Below are 18,218 nucleotides of genomic sequence, written 5' to 3' on the forward strand. Positions count from 1 at the left end.
GTGTTCTGCAACACTAAAGTCAGTCAATTTAGCATTTGAATGCTTAAATGTATTCTTCGAAAAACATACATTTTGTTCAATATTCCCTAGCAACTTATGTCAACTAAAGGAGATTATTTGATTAAGAAACAGAAGGCAAATACTCAAACAGACTCTTACACAGTTTCCAGTACAAGCTCCAGACATTCAAACTATATTATCCAGATGCGGTTAGGGTATGTACACTTCCATAATTTAAGCAGTCAAATCACTGCATGGAATGGGGTCCCTTCCCATTCTGGCTAGGCTGTGAACTCACTCTCACAGTTTCCAGTACAAGCTCCAGACATTCACAATATGTTATCCAGACAGGGGTAGGGTATGTACACTTTCATAACCAAGCAGTCAAATCTCTGCATGGAATGGGGCCCCTTCCCATACATGGATTTGACGACTGGTTAGGCTGTGAAACTCAATTAGATTATTACTTCAAGTTCAACAGATTCTTACACAGAGTTCCAGTAAAATCTCAAGGCACTAAAGATAGGTTGTGAATCTATTATTTTTGCCTCTTTATCAGAGGAACTTTAGAAGGTATCTCAATAAAAATATAATGCATGTAACCTGCAATTTACATACTTCCAAGTTGACAAAAACCTAACATGTTGTACTGACAATGGGCAGATACCTTGGTAGACTCAATGAAAGCTCCCAAATCTCTGTTATGTCTCATTCAAAACCGGCTGCCTTAGCTTATCAATCAGCTGAGGAAAATACAGGTACAGGTAAGAATGGAAATGGTGCTGCAGAAGCATAAGCAACAGGCGGTCGTGATGAACGATCACGAGGATATTTCCTCCATACATTTCTGCCTTCCCTTCTTTCACTATCAACCAATTCAGCATTTTCAAAGGCCATGTTGTCACTTTCACCCAGATTAGTTGTAGCCCCATCAAGCTGTGTGTGGGGAAAGCGATGAAAAAGCATTCCAATCATCAACAATGGGAGATACAAAATGCTAGCATGGAAAAGCCTCCGAGCATTTTTTGTATTTCGATTGAAATAAAATAGCAATGCAGCTACACCCATGCCTGAAGTTAGCAATGCTGTCTCTAGCCCGAACCATGCTGATGTGATATTCCCTGATGTCAAGTGATGAAAACTTAGTCAATATGGAGCAAGTTGCATGTCTTTTGCAGTTATACAGCCTCAGAATGGATATCATTCTATAGATAAGACTTTTGGCTCCTAATTGAGAAATTTGTGATCCTTTACTTACGAGTATAACAGACAGTAGCAAACATCTTAAAGAAGGAATTTTCTAACAACACCAAATCAAGCAAGGGAAAACATCACAGAAATCTTCAGAAATAACATCCATAACGTCTAAAAACCTAAAACAGATATGAATATATATTGGAGGCAACTGAAGTAAGACTATCAGAGTATAGAAGGTAATCTCACTTCACTGAACTTACAGTGATATGCAACAAAACCCACTGGAAGAAGGTAGATGCAGTTTCGAAGAGCCACAAGTGATGTTTTCACCCCTGTGCTATCCAGTAGCGAGAGCATTTTGAATCTGCACAAAGTACAAGCAAAGAATGGCTCAAAATCAACCAGCCATAACAGCAAAAGTGAAGCAATTACTAAACAGAAGACTAACTTCCAGAGGCTAGCAACTAATCCACATACCCTCCAGCAGCATAATCATTGCGGCATAAATATGCAAGGGCCATGAAATGTGGGATTTGCCAAAAATAAAGAACTGCTGGAAGAACCAGTCCTTCTAATGTAACTTGTCCTGTAGCAGCCGCCCACCTAAAGCATGCCACAGCATTAATTGAAAATTTAATAATATAGACAAACAGATACATGCATTGAAATCATGATGCCCCTCCTAGCTGTTGCAGTGATTTCATAGCAAATAAACAATCAGAATTGGGTAAACACAATTAAATAAACACCTGTGGATGAATTCTAAAGTTATATATCTGCAAATTATTTGAATAGGAGATTGACCTCATCAGTTCCATGTCGAGGACTAGAATGCTATCTAGACTTGTACATTAACAAAGGAGGTGTGAGAGACTGCACTCTTTTTTAGTGGAAAAAGGATCTTGGCTGTCATACATTATTGAGTTGTGAATTTTTTAGGAAAATCAGAGATACATTATTTTACAAAATATACAGAATACAAGGAAATGTGTTTTGCTCATAGCTACAAGAACGCCAATGAGCTCAGAATGATACACAGGATCCAAGTGAGCTGCATCCTTCTGAAAAACAGAAAACTGTTGGAAAATGTAAGTAGTTTAGGTCTTCATAATTGTCAATGTACTCAAATAATTATGTATATCTTATGTTACAAGAAAAAGAAGAAGGAAAAATATTATTTTAGGCATGGGTTTCATGCTCAATTTTGATGGTCTTCTAGGTCAATCATGTTCTTCATGCTTCTAGGGTTTGTCATGTCAAAAAGAATATTTTTCTTGAGTCAAAACATTTGTATAAAACAATGTTACCAGACTCAGAATCGGCAATAAATCGGCGAGGCAAAAGAGCGAAGAGTTTTAATCGGATCGGGAAAAAATCGGCAAAAAATCGTTGAATTCATTAAATAAAAATATACACATATATTGAATTAAAAAAACCATTTTTCGTTAATATTGGGTAAAGGTATGTCCAAACAATGCATAATATCAATAGATGTCCAAAATATCATGAATAAATAAGTATCTCATATGTGTTATGAGTCCACACATGATCCGATTCCGAGTCTGGTAACATTGGATTGAAAAAGGAAAAACTTAGGCAGGTAACATCATAGTTATTAAAATATATATATATATATATATATATATATTAATAACTATGATGTTACCTGCCTAAGTTTTTCCTTTTTCAAAATTCAATCAAGTTTTTGATCAATTTAAATATATAAAAAATGGTAAATATAATAAAAATCGATTTTACAATTAAAAATAAAATATAATATCAAAAATTAAAGAACAATATTTATAATTTAAAACCATATACACATTTTTAATAATTAAAAAAACAAAAAATCAAATAAAAATATTTTTAATAATTAAAATATTAAAAATTAAATAGAAATCATTATAATTTAAAACGAGCTTAATAAAAATTTTGATAATTAAAAATATTAAAAGTCGAATAAAAGTATTTATAATTTAAAACCAAATAAATATTTTGGAAAAAAAGAAAAAAAGAGATGAAAAAATAAAACCAGACAAAAAAGAAATTAACAAAAAGCTGGATCGTTCTCTTTTGTGCAGCCAATTCAATTCAAATTTTGAAGCGCATGCAATTGGGAATGAAATGCCCGGCCGCATTACCAAACCAAAAAGCTATCAGTTCAGAGCGTTTTGACCGTTTCAAAAAGAGAGTATATAGTACATTATCGCATGCTAAACATCTGCAGACTTTCATCTCTTCTTCATAAACAGAAACGCTGGTGTCTGGACGCTGGACGCAGGAGTATGAATAAACCGATAAACCGTAAACGCCACAAACAGAAACGTTGGTCGATAAAGTGATAAACCGTAAACCGATAAACCGTAAAAGTGATCAACCGTAAACCGATAAACCGTAAACGCGATTTGACTCTGGAAGATTTGGATCTGATCGTTTCCATACCGAGCCGAGCGGGGATCGCGATTAATCGGCTAAATCGCCGATTCCTGTTTCACTGGTATAAAACCGTATTGTGCAAGCTGTAACATGTGAAAGATATTATTTTTTAGTCTAGAGAGTCCTAGAAACCTCCAAGCACAAGTCAGCCCTAACAGCCACAAGTCGGCCTAGAAGAGGCTTTTCGACTTCATGGAAAGGCTATAAATACAGGCAGCATCGACCTCATTTGCTCACCAATTCGATCTCTCAAGAAATTCGATCTGAAGCTGGGAAGATCAAGGAAGCTAGAGTGAAGATCAAGGAAGCAAGAAAAAGTCTAGAAAATTTGTTTTTGGGTTTTATTCTCTCACATGTGAGAAGATTAGGATTTTTGTAGCTTCAAGGAAGGCTGAGAATTGCAGGTCCGAATTGTTGGAGGCCAAATTGCAGATCCAAGTTGCAGGAGAGCTGAATTCTTTGATTTGTTCTAGTTTGACTTTGAAACTTTGGCTTGGTTGAAGGAAGACTTCTTGAAGAATTGATACATACCATAAATAATGTTTCTGCAGCTTCTACAAGGCCGAAGATTGCAAGGTCGAATTTGCAGGGCCAAATCTAGGGGCTGAAGTTGAAGCTGGAAGCTGGTTGAAGAAGTGACCTTTGTTGACTTGGTTGATCTCAGGCCTCATTGGAAGGGTTTCTTGATATCCTCTCTGGTTGAGAGGGAGTGATGATGGACATCACATTTGTATTCTCTTCTTCATGTCTCATGCACTTGACCAAGACTAACAGTTGTAAGTCTAAGTGAAGGCCATGGAGGGAGAATGGAGAATGGAGGATTGGACAAGCATCTGTGATTTCGTTGAGGATAGGAAATCCAAGATAGGAAATGGATGGACAGTCTTTGAGGATTGGACAAGTATCCAAGACAAGAGTGGTCGAAGGGGACTGATATTCTTTGAGTATTCGGAATCCAAGATAAGAATAGTCCTAAAAGGACATACCTAGTAAACATTTGGATGGGGTATGTACCTTGAAGAGGTATTGTGTTTCTCACGTAAAGCCTCCCAGCATTATGCTCTTGTATAAAAAAGAGCTTGTCAAGTTAAGGCCTTACTATGTTGACAATGTTGATCAAGATGTTGATGCTTAAAGATGGCATACCAATCTGTCTCTTCTTATGAGAACCCTTCAGTTTGAGAATAACCTTGTACCTAGTATACAATTATGAATACCTCCCTAGTTAAGAGGGAGTGTTGGAAAATGTAACTAGTTTCGGTCTTCATAATTCTCCAAGTACTCAAATCATTATGTATATCTTATCCTACAAGAAAAAGAAGAAAGAAAAATATTATTTTAAGCATGTGTTTCATGCTCAATTTTGATGGTCTTCTAGGTCAAGTATGTTCTTCATGCTTCTAGGGTTTGTCATGTCAAAAAGAATACTTTTCTCGAGTCAAAAATTTGTATAAGACATTATTGGGCAAGTCGTAACATGTGAAAGATATTATTTTTGAGTCTAGAAAGTCCTAGAAACCTCCAAGCACAAGTTGGGCCTAACAGCTACAAGGCGGCCTAGAAGACGCTATTCGACCTCATCGAAAGGCTATAAATACAGGTAGCATCGACCTCATTTGCTCCCCAATTCAATCTCTCAAGAAGAACTCTAATCTGAAGCTAGGAAGAACAAGAAAGCTAGAGAGAAGATCAAGGAAGCAAGAAAAGGTCTAGAAAAATTGTTTCTGGGCTTTATTCTCTCACACGTGCGAAGATTAGGGTTTCTGTAGCTTCCAAGAAGGCCAAGAATTGCAGGTCTGAATTGCAGATCCAAGTTGCAGGAGAGTCGAATTCTCTGATTTGATCTAGTTTGACTTTGGAGACTTTGTCTTGGTCGAAGAATTGACACATACCAGAATTAGGGTTTCAGCTTGTACAAGGCCAAAGATTGCAAGTCGAAGCTGGGTTCCGAAGTTGAAGCTGGAAGTTGGTTGAAGAAGAAGTGACCTTTGTTGACTTTGTTCATCTCCAACCTCACTGTAAGGGTTTCTTGGAGGGCCGACTTGGTGCTTGGAGGAGGGCTTAGTCTAGGGTTTTGGGTCTTGGTTTTCTCATTTGAAGCAGATTCTATAAGAAGAGAAGAGATTCTTATCGGGTCTTCCCCTTGGAGGGGTTTTCCCTGGCTTGGAGCCTAATACTAGTGTCCAATGTCTTCACTATTTTCTGCACTTGATAATTGTTTGATGAAAATATCTAATAAGAAACAAAAAAAGAAAAATAAAGTTCACAAGAGATTATTAAGGTTAAGGAGAATTTAAATTAATAGTTGCCCTATTTCATTCTCCAACAAAAACTTGGCTTGAAGCATGAAGGATAAACAACAAATCCATGAAACTATATATACAGAGCAAACATCCCAAATACCAGATTAATTGTAGAAGACATGAAAACATGCATATTTTTGCATAAATCAAGATAGATAGCATCCATGATTCCATTGTAGTTAATAGTATGTACAACAATCATCTATATTCTAGCTATTACAAACATACATCAAATTTTTAAGCATATTATAAAACATAAACATTTAAGCATATTATAAAACATAAAACATAGAGCATATTATGATTTATCTAGCAAGTGAGCAACTGTCAACATTTGTCATGTCCAAAATTCAAATAATAATGTTTACAAAATATGTCACTTGGTCACCGCCAAGACAAAAAAGGTTCAAAATTCAAATTCACAAGCCTACAAGTCTAATGAGTAATCTATGAACAAAAGTAGTAGATTGTGAATATATCTACTAATCTCTCCTCCTTCCACCACGAAGAGAATGTGGCGGCGGGCCTCCACGTGGTGGCAATGAAGAAGATGGTGCCTGTGGAAGTTGTGGCACTGAAACTGATGAAGAAGAACCCCCTGCTGTTGGTGTTGAACCATGGAACCTAGGAACCAAGGGACCAGATGGGGGTGGGGGTGGCATATCAACACGATCATCATCATCTTGGAATCGCTCAAAAAATTCATGCAAAAAAAAAAACACTAGTTAACAAAAAAATTAAAAACATGAATTAGAGAAATGCTTTATAAGGAAAAATTGGAAAATTCATACCACAATGGACATACCTGGATAAGAGCATCCTCTAATTGCTCTAATTGCAACACTCCATCCTCCAAATTGGGCTCCTCTGGATTCTTGTCCCAAATCAACAGGTCTTTATTAGACTTTGCATCTTCACAGTAATGGGACAACAATCGCAAGTTGTAATGAACATAAACCAAGCTCTCTGCCCTATCTAAACTCAACATGTTCCTTTTAACACTGTGGATGAAAGAATAAGAGCTCCAACACCTCTCTGCAGAAGAAGTGTTTACCACTTGTGATAGCACCCGCAATGCCAAAGCCTGTAGAAGTGGAGTACCCCCTCCATGCATGTCCCACCACTCAAGAGAAGAAAAAGTCTCTCGATCTTTAATTGCATGCATGCTCCCAAATGGACCAGTGTTAAGCGTATAGTTGCTCACCTGTCTCCATACCAATGTAGCCTCCTCCTCATCAGGGATTAATTTACTCAATGCAGCCATATATTTTATGTGAACCTCTTGATCTTGGTGTGGTTTTCTCCTGCTTCCCCCCCCCCAGGTGCTGGTGTTGAAAGCCATGATGGATGATAGTATTTAGGTGTCAAAACATATGCTAATGCATGCAATGGAACATTTAGCATTTCCCATCAGTTTTCCACCTCTGCACGAATATAATTGTACAAGGTGGTATCTCTAGGCTCAAGAATGTCTTTAATCTGCCCCAACATGTTATCCATTTGCTCATACACCTCCCCAATTACTAGTCGATCTGAATCTGCAAACTTGATCATGTAATAAATTGGTTTGGTGAATTGCAAAACATATTTAACCTGTGCCCAAAAGTAACTGTCAAGAACAATGTCCTTGACTGCATTAACACCATCTATATCAGTGTTAATTTCATCCCATGATTCAGCACACACCAGATTAGTTAAAGCTTGTCTCACCTTCACTAGCCACCTAAAGGTGAGGTAATAACTAGCAAATCTTGTCTTTGCAATTTTAAGCAACTGCAACTTGGAGTAAGTGCCATAGAAGTAGTTTACCCTTGTGTGCCTGTGATGAATTTAATGAGTTGCTTCTCTCTCCTGTAAAGCTCAGTAATCCACCCACATTCTTTGTGCTTCACGATATCATGCATCAAAAGGTTCAATGTGTGAACCAGGCATCCAGACCAAAAGATGTGTGGATAAGTACGCTCAATAATTTTTCCTGCTGCCTTACAATTTGCTGCATTATTTGTGATCACTTGAACCACATTATTCGGACCAACATCTTTGATTGATTTCAATAGGAGATCTGCAATGTTTTTTGCAGATGCAGCGATGGAGGAGGAGTCATGACATGTAATAAATACTGCACCACTAGAAGAAACACCAAGAACATTTATCAAATGTTGGTTTCTAATATTTGTCCACCCATCTGATACAATGGATACCCCAGAATCTACCCACTCATTTGTAAAACGTGTCAAAGCTCTTTGAACCTTAGCTTTTTCTCTTTCTAATAACAATGTTCTAGCTTTCTCATAGTTGGGGGCCTTGTATCCTTTTGGGGCTTCATAGATGGCCTTTACCATTTCATGCCAATAGGGAGAGCGAAGCACATTGAATGGTACACCGCAAGCACAAAAAAAACGGACTATCTTTCCATCCACATCATCCCTCCCAGCAACATTAAGGAAATCCCCTATTGTTCTTCTACCTCCAAAGCTTGCAGAAGTACCATGAGGAGATGAGCAGCTACCAAATTTAGAGGTTGCACTTGATTCAGAATGTGTTTTTTGTTTCTTGTTTTTTTGTTGTGCAACCTCCTCTATTTGCATGTATTTTCTTCTTTCTTCAGTTGAAATGTTTGGGCAAATTTGTACCCCCACAGGACCCCTTTTTTCATCACTGTCCAGCACCCCACAAAGATGCCTCCTCACACGGGTATATGAACCACAATATGGTTTTTCTCCATGACAAACATGAGGGCACACAAATCTATAAGATCCACCACCCTTTCCCCCATCAAGTTTGGTCACATAGTTCCACAAGGGTGTTAATGTAGCTTTCCCATCTTGTGTTTCAGTGTCCCCTTCAGGTTCATCCCCTTCCTCTTCAAACCCTTCCTCCTCATCATACATTGGGTCACTCATATTGGGACCACTGTCCTCTTGTGTTTCTTCCCTTCTATTCTTATTCCCCTTTGCCATCATTAAAACCAAGAGTGCAATGATACATAGAAGCCAAAAGAACACCATCTTGGAATATGGATATAGGTGGTGGACAACCTGTAAGTAAAGGAGCAAGTAGAAACAATGGGAAAGAGTAGGAGAGGGAGAAGAAAAATACAAAAAAATTGTCAAAAAAATAAGGGAGTTTGGGGTTTGAACTTACCTCTTTAGCTCTTGTAGATGAAGTCCTCCAAGCTCTTGCTCCAAGCTCCTCCTCCTTCTCCTAGCTCCTCCTCCTTCACTCCTCGAAGTTCTCCTCTCTTCTCCTCTCCTTTCCTCACTTCTCTTCTCCTCTCCTCTCTTCTCTTCTCCAACTCTCATAAACTCAAAGTGAGAAAATGAGAAATGAATGGGGGCTTTGTTCTCTTCATTCCTCACCTTAACCTCACTCTAACCTCACCCTAACCGACCCCATTTATGCTAAGTTAACATAAATGAAAAAAAAAAAATGATTTTTGCCTTACGCACGGCCTCTTCCGGAAGCGTACGGGAAGCATACGCTTCCTCCTCCGAAGCGTCGTGCTTCCGACGCCCGAAGTGTCGTACGAAGCACGCTTCGGAGGCCTGGAAGCGGCGCTTCCGTACCACGCTTCCGAATTTCCAGGAAGCGGCAAAAAATTCGGAAGCACGCTTCCGGCCAAGCTTCCTAAGCACTTCCACATGGGACGTGCTTCGGGGCTTGGAACCGGGGGGGAGGGGGCGCTTCGTGCAACATTGGGTGCTCCTTCCATGTTTTACTATAAATTAAAAAGTCATCAAAGAACACCAACACAAACTTCCTTAGATATGGACAGTACAACTCGTTCATAGTGGCTTGGAATGTTGTTGGTGCATTGGTTAACCAAAAAGGCATTACTTTAAACTCATAATGACCTTCATGAGTTCGGAACACAGTTTTTTCTATGTCTTCCAACCTTATTATGATTTGGTAATACCCTGACCTTAAGCCCAATTTTGAGAAGTATTTAGCACCATGTAGTTCATCCAACATTTCATCGATAAAAGGAATTGGAAACTTGTTTTTAATTGTTATTTTGTTTAGTCCTAGATAATCGACGCATAATTTGAACGACCCATCTTTCTTCCGAACTAATACAACTGGAGTAGCATACAGACTTTTACTTTTTATGATGATGCCACACTTTAAAAGATCTTGGACTAATCTCTCAATTTCAGTTTTTTGATGATGTGGATATCGATACGGTTTTATGTTGATGGGATTTGATCCTGCTCTGACTTCTATTCTATGCTCGATTTCTCTTTTAGGAGGCATCTTCATTGGAAGGTCTTGGAATACTTTTCCGTGCTTTTGAACTAGCTCCTAGACTTCTGGTGCTTCTTCGTTGACCAAATTTGAAGTTAACATTTCTAATTGATGACATAGTATTACATAAGTTGGTGCTCCCTTCTGAATCATTTTCATCATCTGGGATGATGATACAATTTGATTCTCAGATCGTTGGATCCCATATAACTTGTACTTATGCCCTTCCCATTTTAATTTTATAAATTGCTTTTGATGGTTGGCAGAGTAAGTGCCTAGGGTTTGTAGCCATTGTATACTTAAGACCACATTCACTCCTCCTAATGGTACAGTGTAGAATGGAGATTCCAGATTATAGTCTTGAATCTGCAATTTGAATTTATGGCATTTCCCCACCTTTTCAATTTTCTTCATTGTATACCTAAGACCACATTCACTCCTCCTAATGGTACAGTGTAGAATGGAGATTCTAGATTATAGTCTTGAATCTGCAATTTGACTTTATGGCATTTCCCTGCCTTTTCAATTTTTTTACCATCAGCTACCATAACCTTCATGTTGGACATGGGAAATGTGAAAATGTTGAGTTTTTTCGCCATGGTTGAGTCCAAAAAATTGTGGGCGCTACCGGTATTTATTAGAACCAATACATTGTTCTTCTTGATATGTCATTTTAATTTTAATGTCTGGGGCTGTGATATACCTGTCATGGACGATAATCATACCTGTGGAATACTCTCATCATCTAGTTCTAGAGAAAATTGTGGTGAATCTTCAATTTCTTCTACGTCTGATTCTTCATTGTCTAAATCATTGGTTGCTTCACATGTATACAGGTTCTTGGTTTCTTTCCCTTTAGCACATCTATCTCGGGTCCCATTTTTCGCCACAACATCTGCATTTACCTTCTTTCATTCTTTGCATTTCCAAATTAGTTTTGTCTCCTTCACGAAGATATGGTGGAACATATTTTGTATTATCCATGTTCGCAGCCTGGGGAAATATTCGTCTCGAATATACTCTTTCAACCTTTGGCCACTGCATTTTTTCATGTTTCTTTTCAGCAACTTTTGCTTTTTGTCTTGCTTCTTCTATCGAAGTAATGTCGTGCAGCTCAAGTTCTACCTATAGATGGGGTTTAAGTCCTATGATGTATGATTCAATGAGACGAGTTTTAGATATTCTAGGTACTTGTGTGGCTAAGGTTTCCCATTCCCGAGTGTATTCGTCAACATCTTCTTTTTGTTGCAATCTGGTGAGTGCTAAGAAGAACTCTTCCTCCTTGACACCTTGGAAACTCTACATCTAAATCTTGATTGTTTGAATCATTGGTTGCTTCACATGTATACAGGTTCTTGGTTTCTTTCCCTTTAGCACATCTATGTCTCGGGTCCCATTTTTTGCCACAACATCTTCATTTACCTTTTTTCATTATTTGCATTTCCAAATTAGTTTTGTCTCCTTCACAAATATGTGGTGAATATATTTTGTATTATTTGTGTTCTCAGCCTGGGAAAATCTGTCTCAAATATACTCTTTCAACCTTTGGCCACTGCATATTTTCATGTTTCTTTTCAACAACTTTTTCTTTTTGTCTTGCTGCTTCTATCGAAGTAATGTCATGAAGCTCAAGTTATGCATGTAGATGGGATTTAAGTCCTATGATATATGATTGAATGAGACGAGTTTCAGATATTCCAGGTACTCGTGTCACTAAGGTTTCCCATTCCTGAGTATATTCGTCCACATCGTCTTTTTATTGCAATCTATTGAGTGTTGAGAAGAACTCTTCCTCCTTGACACCTTGGAACCTCTTAAAGAATGCATTTTTGAATTTTATCCAATTGATGCCAAGTGTCGTCTTCTTCCACCACATACACCAGTTATATGCTTCGCATTCCATTTGCATGGATGCATGCCTGATCTTTTCATCATCATTATCAATACCATAAATCTCGAAATATTCTTCTACTTTATTGAACCAAGCAACGCTACATTTTCGTTACCATCAAATTTGGATAGCTCAATGAAGCATCAAAACTCATAGCTTGTTAACTTAAACGTAAAAATACACGAGGTATTGTAAATAATAATTTATTATATATAAAAATGTACAAGTGATGAATGTTACAATGAGGACCCATATATATATTCCTAAGCAAGTGTCCTTTCGTGACTGGGCATGTCTTTTAGACATGCCTTTTCATTTAACCTAATGACTACTTAACATAACCAATATTTGATTATTTAATATTTACATTTATTTTATTTATTTACTTGTTATGAATTATATTCATAACATAGCCCCTTCCTTTAGAGGCTTTGTCCTCAAAGTTGTATTGCTAACAATTTCTTCATCTTTGTGTTTGTCATCTCGGCATATGTAATTCGTTGTTTTTTCATGTTGTGTTTATCATCTTGGCATATGTAATTTGCTGGACAGTGTCTGAATCCTGGGTTAACAATTGAATTTTATTAATTTATTTTTATTTTTTATATATAATAATTTTTTTAATTAAATTACAATTACATAAAATATATATATATATATATATATAAATATATATATATATATATATCCATCCCGTATATTATATAGTTTTAATTGAATTAAATTAACGTAGTTGAATTGATTTAATGCAAATCTTGACGATGTGATGGTCCGACATTGACCAGGTCCTGGTCACGACTGTTGACCACCACGATTCGAAGTCACCGTCGTTTGGATTGCTAACCGACTGGTTCGCTCGACAACTTGACCACGATGGCTCGACGGCGGCGTAACTGTCCCGCTACGGCTTCCACACAAGTCACGCATCGATGCAGAGAGATTGTCAGCACACCACCAGTCACACTCGACCCTCACGGAATAGCCACCGACACATGCACCCATCATGGTACTTGCCACTGAACCAACCACAGCGACTGGCTTAGTCGACCACTGAAGCATAAAAACTGATAGGGAGGGTTCGAGCACGGACTCCTGTTGGGACACCTTTGAGACCATTCCTTCTGCCCATGCTACCTTAATGTCTCCATCCTTAACACCTACGACATTGCCAATCCACGATAGACAAGATTCTTCATTATTCTTGTCAACCTCTACCTTTTATGTTTTCTTCAAAGCTTTCTGGTTTGTAGATACATCTATAGTCTGAACAACGTTATTGTGTCTTATTTCATCCCTAGATTCTATGTGGTCAACCAACTAATCCACAATGTCAGGCACTTCTGCTTCCCTTGACATCGGAGAGTGACGACCTATAACGATGATCCCAACAAAGTAGTTATAATCTGGATGGTAAGCAAGCTCATACACACTTACTAACTCCTCTCCATCAAATTTTAGTGTATCTTGTGGACAATCCACAACTTTCAACCACCTTACTCTTGCTATGCGTTCTTTTGAATCCACATTTTTCACGATTCCTACTCATCTTGATTCAGAAACCTCACCATCATCATCGCCTGAACCCTTCTCCAATACATAATGCTCAAGAAAGAAGTCATGATCCCCAGCATCATCGATGGGAATCAAAGTTGTAGAATCTACACCATATTTCCTTGTACCATCTTGCCATATGACATCTACCCTAGTCCGTTTATTGCCCACAAATAGCTCCCCATCAGGAACATTATCTTTTATGTGGGTAACAATGTCATCTGTGGTAGGCATAGTAACTTCTAACATTCTCCTTTCAGATGCGGGAAGCAGACACCATTCGCCTAGCTGCCAATAAGCGTGTGAAAAACAAGACAATAGATGTAGCTCTTTAGGGTCCTATTTCTCTGTAGGAGTCACAGTTGACTAGGAATTGCAATCAGGTATTGTTGCAGCAATCCAATCCACAAAAACTAATCCCACTTCCACATTGCCTACTATACCTTCCTTGTTACTTTTTTTCCATGTACCACACAACCATCGAGCATTCTTGAAAACTGTCGATGAACTGCCCCAGACACGCCGCTCTGGAAAGTAAGGATAATGGAGATTATCAGGGATTGGAATAAGGCGGTCGAGGTCGGCTTCATTACTTTTCATTTTGATCCATCATCAAATAACACAATCACATTATCAACCACTTCATCAACTTTGCTTAGCCAGGGCCCATGAATTACATAATCACCCACTGCAAGCGCCCTTATTCGTTGAAGCTTTTTACTGGAAATATATTTTATTGTAGCTGATATAGGAGTTAACAAATCTACTTTAAGATCACGTTAACCATTATGCATGTCTGTCCTGATGGGTCCGAAGTTGCTGCAACTATCTCACCATGCAAGAACCCCCTGTGGTTGTCAAACACCTCAATGTCATTGATTTTCTCAGTGGTATCGGAAAGCTTTGTCCAGACAACCCGTGCACAGTCCTCTGGAATAGACTCATGTTCATCTGGATCTTCACTATCACTACTAGTGTTTTCTACAAGGGACGCCAAATGATGAACTTTTTCCTGTCACTAACCCCAAAAGTCTCCATAATGGCATTCTTCAACTTTTCTTTCTTCTCAATTGCTGCAAGTTCTTGCTTTCATGAACTTTGTATTCGTATAGGTGATGGTAACCCTTCAACTATAGTTTTTGAGTTACAGTTCATCCTTTTGGACCACGGCACAACATTTCCCCTTAGAATCTTTTTAGTGTTAGACATTTGTACAGCTGAAGAATTTTCAGACATGTAATCAATCCTTTTGGGATCCTAAATTTCAAGCATGGTGCCTCCTTCACTACTTGATGAACCTACCTGTCTCTGATCTTTATTGTTGAGCCAACCCTGCTTATCTACTGACCCATCAGATGAAGCAAGTGAAGAGCGATGATTCTCCCTTGGCAATTGAGTAGAAGGTGATTGAACTGAAGATTTCCTTTTTGAAGTTGGGGTCTTGATTGGACCAGCTCGTTTTACATCTTCCAAATTCAAAAACATAGTCTGTCTATTACATTTTTTCCCCAACTTTGCTTCTGTTTGTTCACCATCAAAATCAGTAATCTTGATATCTTCATCCTCTACAACTGTATTTATATCCTCTTTTATAGATTCTACATGTTTAAGTGTTGTATTTTCAATAACTTCATCCTCTTTGACATTAAGATCAGCTTCATTTTCATTATCATCAGTCTGATCAAAATCTTCTTCTCCTGCTTCACCTTGTTTTGTTTCTTCACCATCATTATCATCTTCCTTATTATCGATTTCCTTTCAACATGCTTTAACTTCTGCATATGATTTTTCTAAACGCTAAAATGCTTCTTGAATTTTACTAAATTGCTCAATGCATTCAGGACATGAACGTAATGGCACATTGTGCGGCGAACAATGTTCAAAGACCCGCATGATTATATTGTGTGCCATGGCTTTGATAGCACTAAAACATAAAAACTAATAGCTTGTTGACTTAAACGTAAAAATACACCAGAGATATTGTAAATAATAATTTATTATATATAAAAATGTACAAATGATGAATGTTACAATGAGGACTCGCATATATATACCTAAGCAGGTGTCCTTTCGTCACTAGGCATGTCTTTTAGACATGCCTTTTCACTTAACCTAATGACTATTTAACATAACCAATATTTAATTATTTAATATTTACATTTATTTTATTTATTTACTTGTTATGAATTAATATTCATAACACTCAAGTTTTGCTCTTCGTTGATATGTAGCTATCGACGGAGCGAATAAGGGGTATTGATTTGAGAGTAGCGTATTTGTGTATGGATTCCAGAGCTGCCTATTTTGAATATTTGTGTTACTATTTTCTTGATTAGGCATGGAAGATGCCTTTGGAGATTCAGGGTTCAAATGTGAGTCTGATGCGTTTGATGTATCTACAGAATCTAGACGCTGAGTAGCTTCATTACTCTGGAGTATTTGATCGGGTGTAACCTTCAACTTGTCACAAATACAAATCAACAATACCATTGCTTGATCCACCTTATCTGAAAGGACTCCCTGATCCTTTTTAGATTCATTCTGGTTCTGCTCAAGTTGACTCTCTATTCTCTTTGTTGTATCCTGGAGTGCCTCAATTTTTTCGCCTTGTCCGATCACCTTAGTCTCAAGGTCTAACAATCTTTTATTGAAATCAGCCATCGCCATTGATGAAGACATCGAGTGGGTCTGAGGCGGAATATATTTATCCAGTTTAACTTGACTCTAATAATTTTTTTAATTGATTATTATTATTATTATTATTATTATTTTAATTATTTTTTTTAACTTTTTTTAAATAATTATAACTATTATATAATTATAATTAAATTAATTATAATCATTAATTATATTAATTACTAATTACTAATTATAATTAAAGTCTAATATGATTCATATAATTTATATAACATTGGATGAAGGAACCGAACGCAGGAATGGTGTGACTGAATGAATGGATGGGACAGCAGAAATGGGAGATAGATATGGTTGACAGCGCAAAGGAGGAATGGTCAGATAAAACGGCAGGGAGGGCAGAAATGGTCAATGGTGGGAGACGTTTCACAACAGAATGGGCATGGAACAGTGACCGTGTGTAACCAGATTACAGCGGACTGTCGGAAAGAAGTGCAGTGGGTCGAAGGGGAAACAAGGCGTGGAACAAGGGCACGGTGGAGAAAGGGTTACGGCAGCGGATGAGATTGTATGCATCGGAGTAGCAAATCTCTGTGCAATGACTTTTTCAGAGAACTGAAATTGCTTCAATACCAGATGGAGCAAATAAGCTCATTTACAGACAGAAATATATATTCTATTGATGACGGAATGATGATTTACAATGCAGGAGGTCCCTGGCTTAAATATAGCCTTGGATGTCTCTTAATGAATAATTAATGATTACAGATTAACTAATTTTTACATAACAAAAGACCAGAACATGTGATGAAATATTATCTACACAGCGTCCCATCCACTTCTCGCAGCTTTACAGTCCCAGGAAAGGTACTTTACTGCCTCATTGTCCCTAAAAAAGCATCAAGTAGAACCTGTCTTTATATTTCCACAAAAGTAGAGGGGAAAGTAGGGTCATATTTTGAACACCAAAGTTCGAGGTTGAACAGAGCAGGCCCAGTAACTGTTTGCATTAACCATTTCAGTATTTTCAAAATAAAATAGGATCAGTATTTTCAAAATAAAATAGGAGAGAGATTGTTGTCTGAATAATGCACTCTCCAAACTTAGAATCGTCATAGAATTATTTTTGAAAATCATCGTAGAAGTATTTTTTTGCACAGGATATCCAATCTAGAGATGTTTCCACTGTGATTCCATTCCTTTAACTAAAACCTCAGCGAAGGGGCAGTTACTCCAGTACTATGACAAATAGCATAAAGTATAACTAGGTATCCCAAGGCTATGGCAAAAAAAAAAAAAAAATTACAACACAGAAAACAGGTGGAAGTCCCCATTATTAGGGAGATTGGTGATGCTGTGAAGGATGTATTGACAAGCTCAAAAAACAAAAAAATGTTAAGACTGGCAATAGAATTCGTGTCCAGACTCCAGACTGACCTCAACTCGCCAGAGAATAAGATTGAATAGGAAGAGAAGTTTCCTACCCCTATCAAGAGACTTAAAAAGCCAGAACAGAGGCCAACATAGAGGCAATTTGACTTTACAAACTCTACAAGAGAAACTCAAAGTGAAATCTGAATCTAGAAAGAAGTGGGAAGGAGAAAGGCAGAGGTCAAGCAGGAGATTTCCAAATTTCAGTGTTATGGAGCAATCTCTCAATGCAATGCTTCAGAAGGAGAAATGTTAACATAAAATATTATCGAGGCATTCATTTTTGTATTGCAAAAATTACATTGGACCGCCTTTGCAATAGGACTATGCAAAATCTCTCCCTCTTTCACATTTTCACATATCTTACTTTTTGGTCATTGGGGTTTAATCAGGAAAGAAAACAACAATAATCAAACCTTCCACAAGTTCCTAGACTGCATTGATGTGGAGAGCAGGAAATGAAACCAGGACACAGGTGGAGACACCCTAGCTTTTAGGGATCGTCAAAAGGGGCATCGATATCCCTGGCA

General features: G+C 37.7%; 1 protein-coding gene across 1 annotated transcript in view; it reads right to left on the reverse strand.

Moving 5' to 3' along the window:
* Positions 1 to 354: 354 nt before the first annotated feature.
* Positions 355 to 18,218, reverse strand: part of LOC149180535 (protoheme IX farnesyltransferase, mitochondrial-like) — a 188,268-nt gene continuing 170,404 nt past the window's right edge. The window contains exons 6-8 of the mRNA XM_089416165.1: positions 1,675 to 1,800; positions 1,458 to 1,561; positions 355 to 1,121 (exon numbers count right to left, since the gene is read on the reverse strand). Coding sequence (XP_089272291.1) covers positions 736 to 1,121; positions 1,458 to 1,561; positions 1,675 to 1,800 — 616 coding nt within the window. The 3' untranslated portion in view covers positions 355 to 735. The remainder of the gene's footprint in view (positions 1,122 to 1,457; positions 1,562 to 1,674; positions 1,801 to 18,218) is intronic.

This window comes from Pinus tabuliformis, chromosome 3_2 (genome assembly GCF_031772625.1).
Source record: "Pinus tabuliformis cultivar Carrire ecotype Pingquan chromosome 3_2, CPIR1, whole genome shotgun sequence".
Classification (NCBI taxonomy): Eukaryota; Viridiplantae; Streptophyta; class Pinopsida; order Pinales; family Pinaceae; genus Pinus; species Pinus tabuliformis.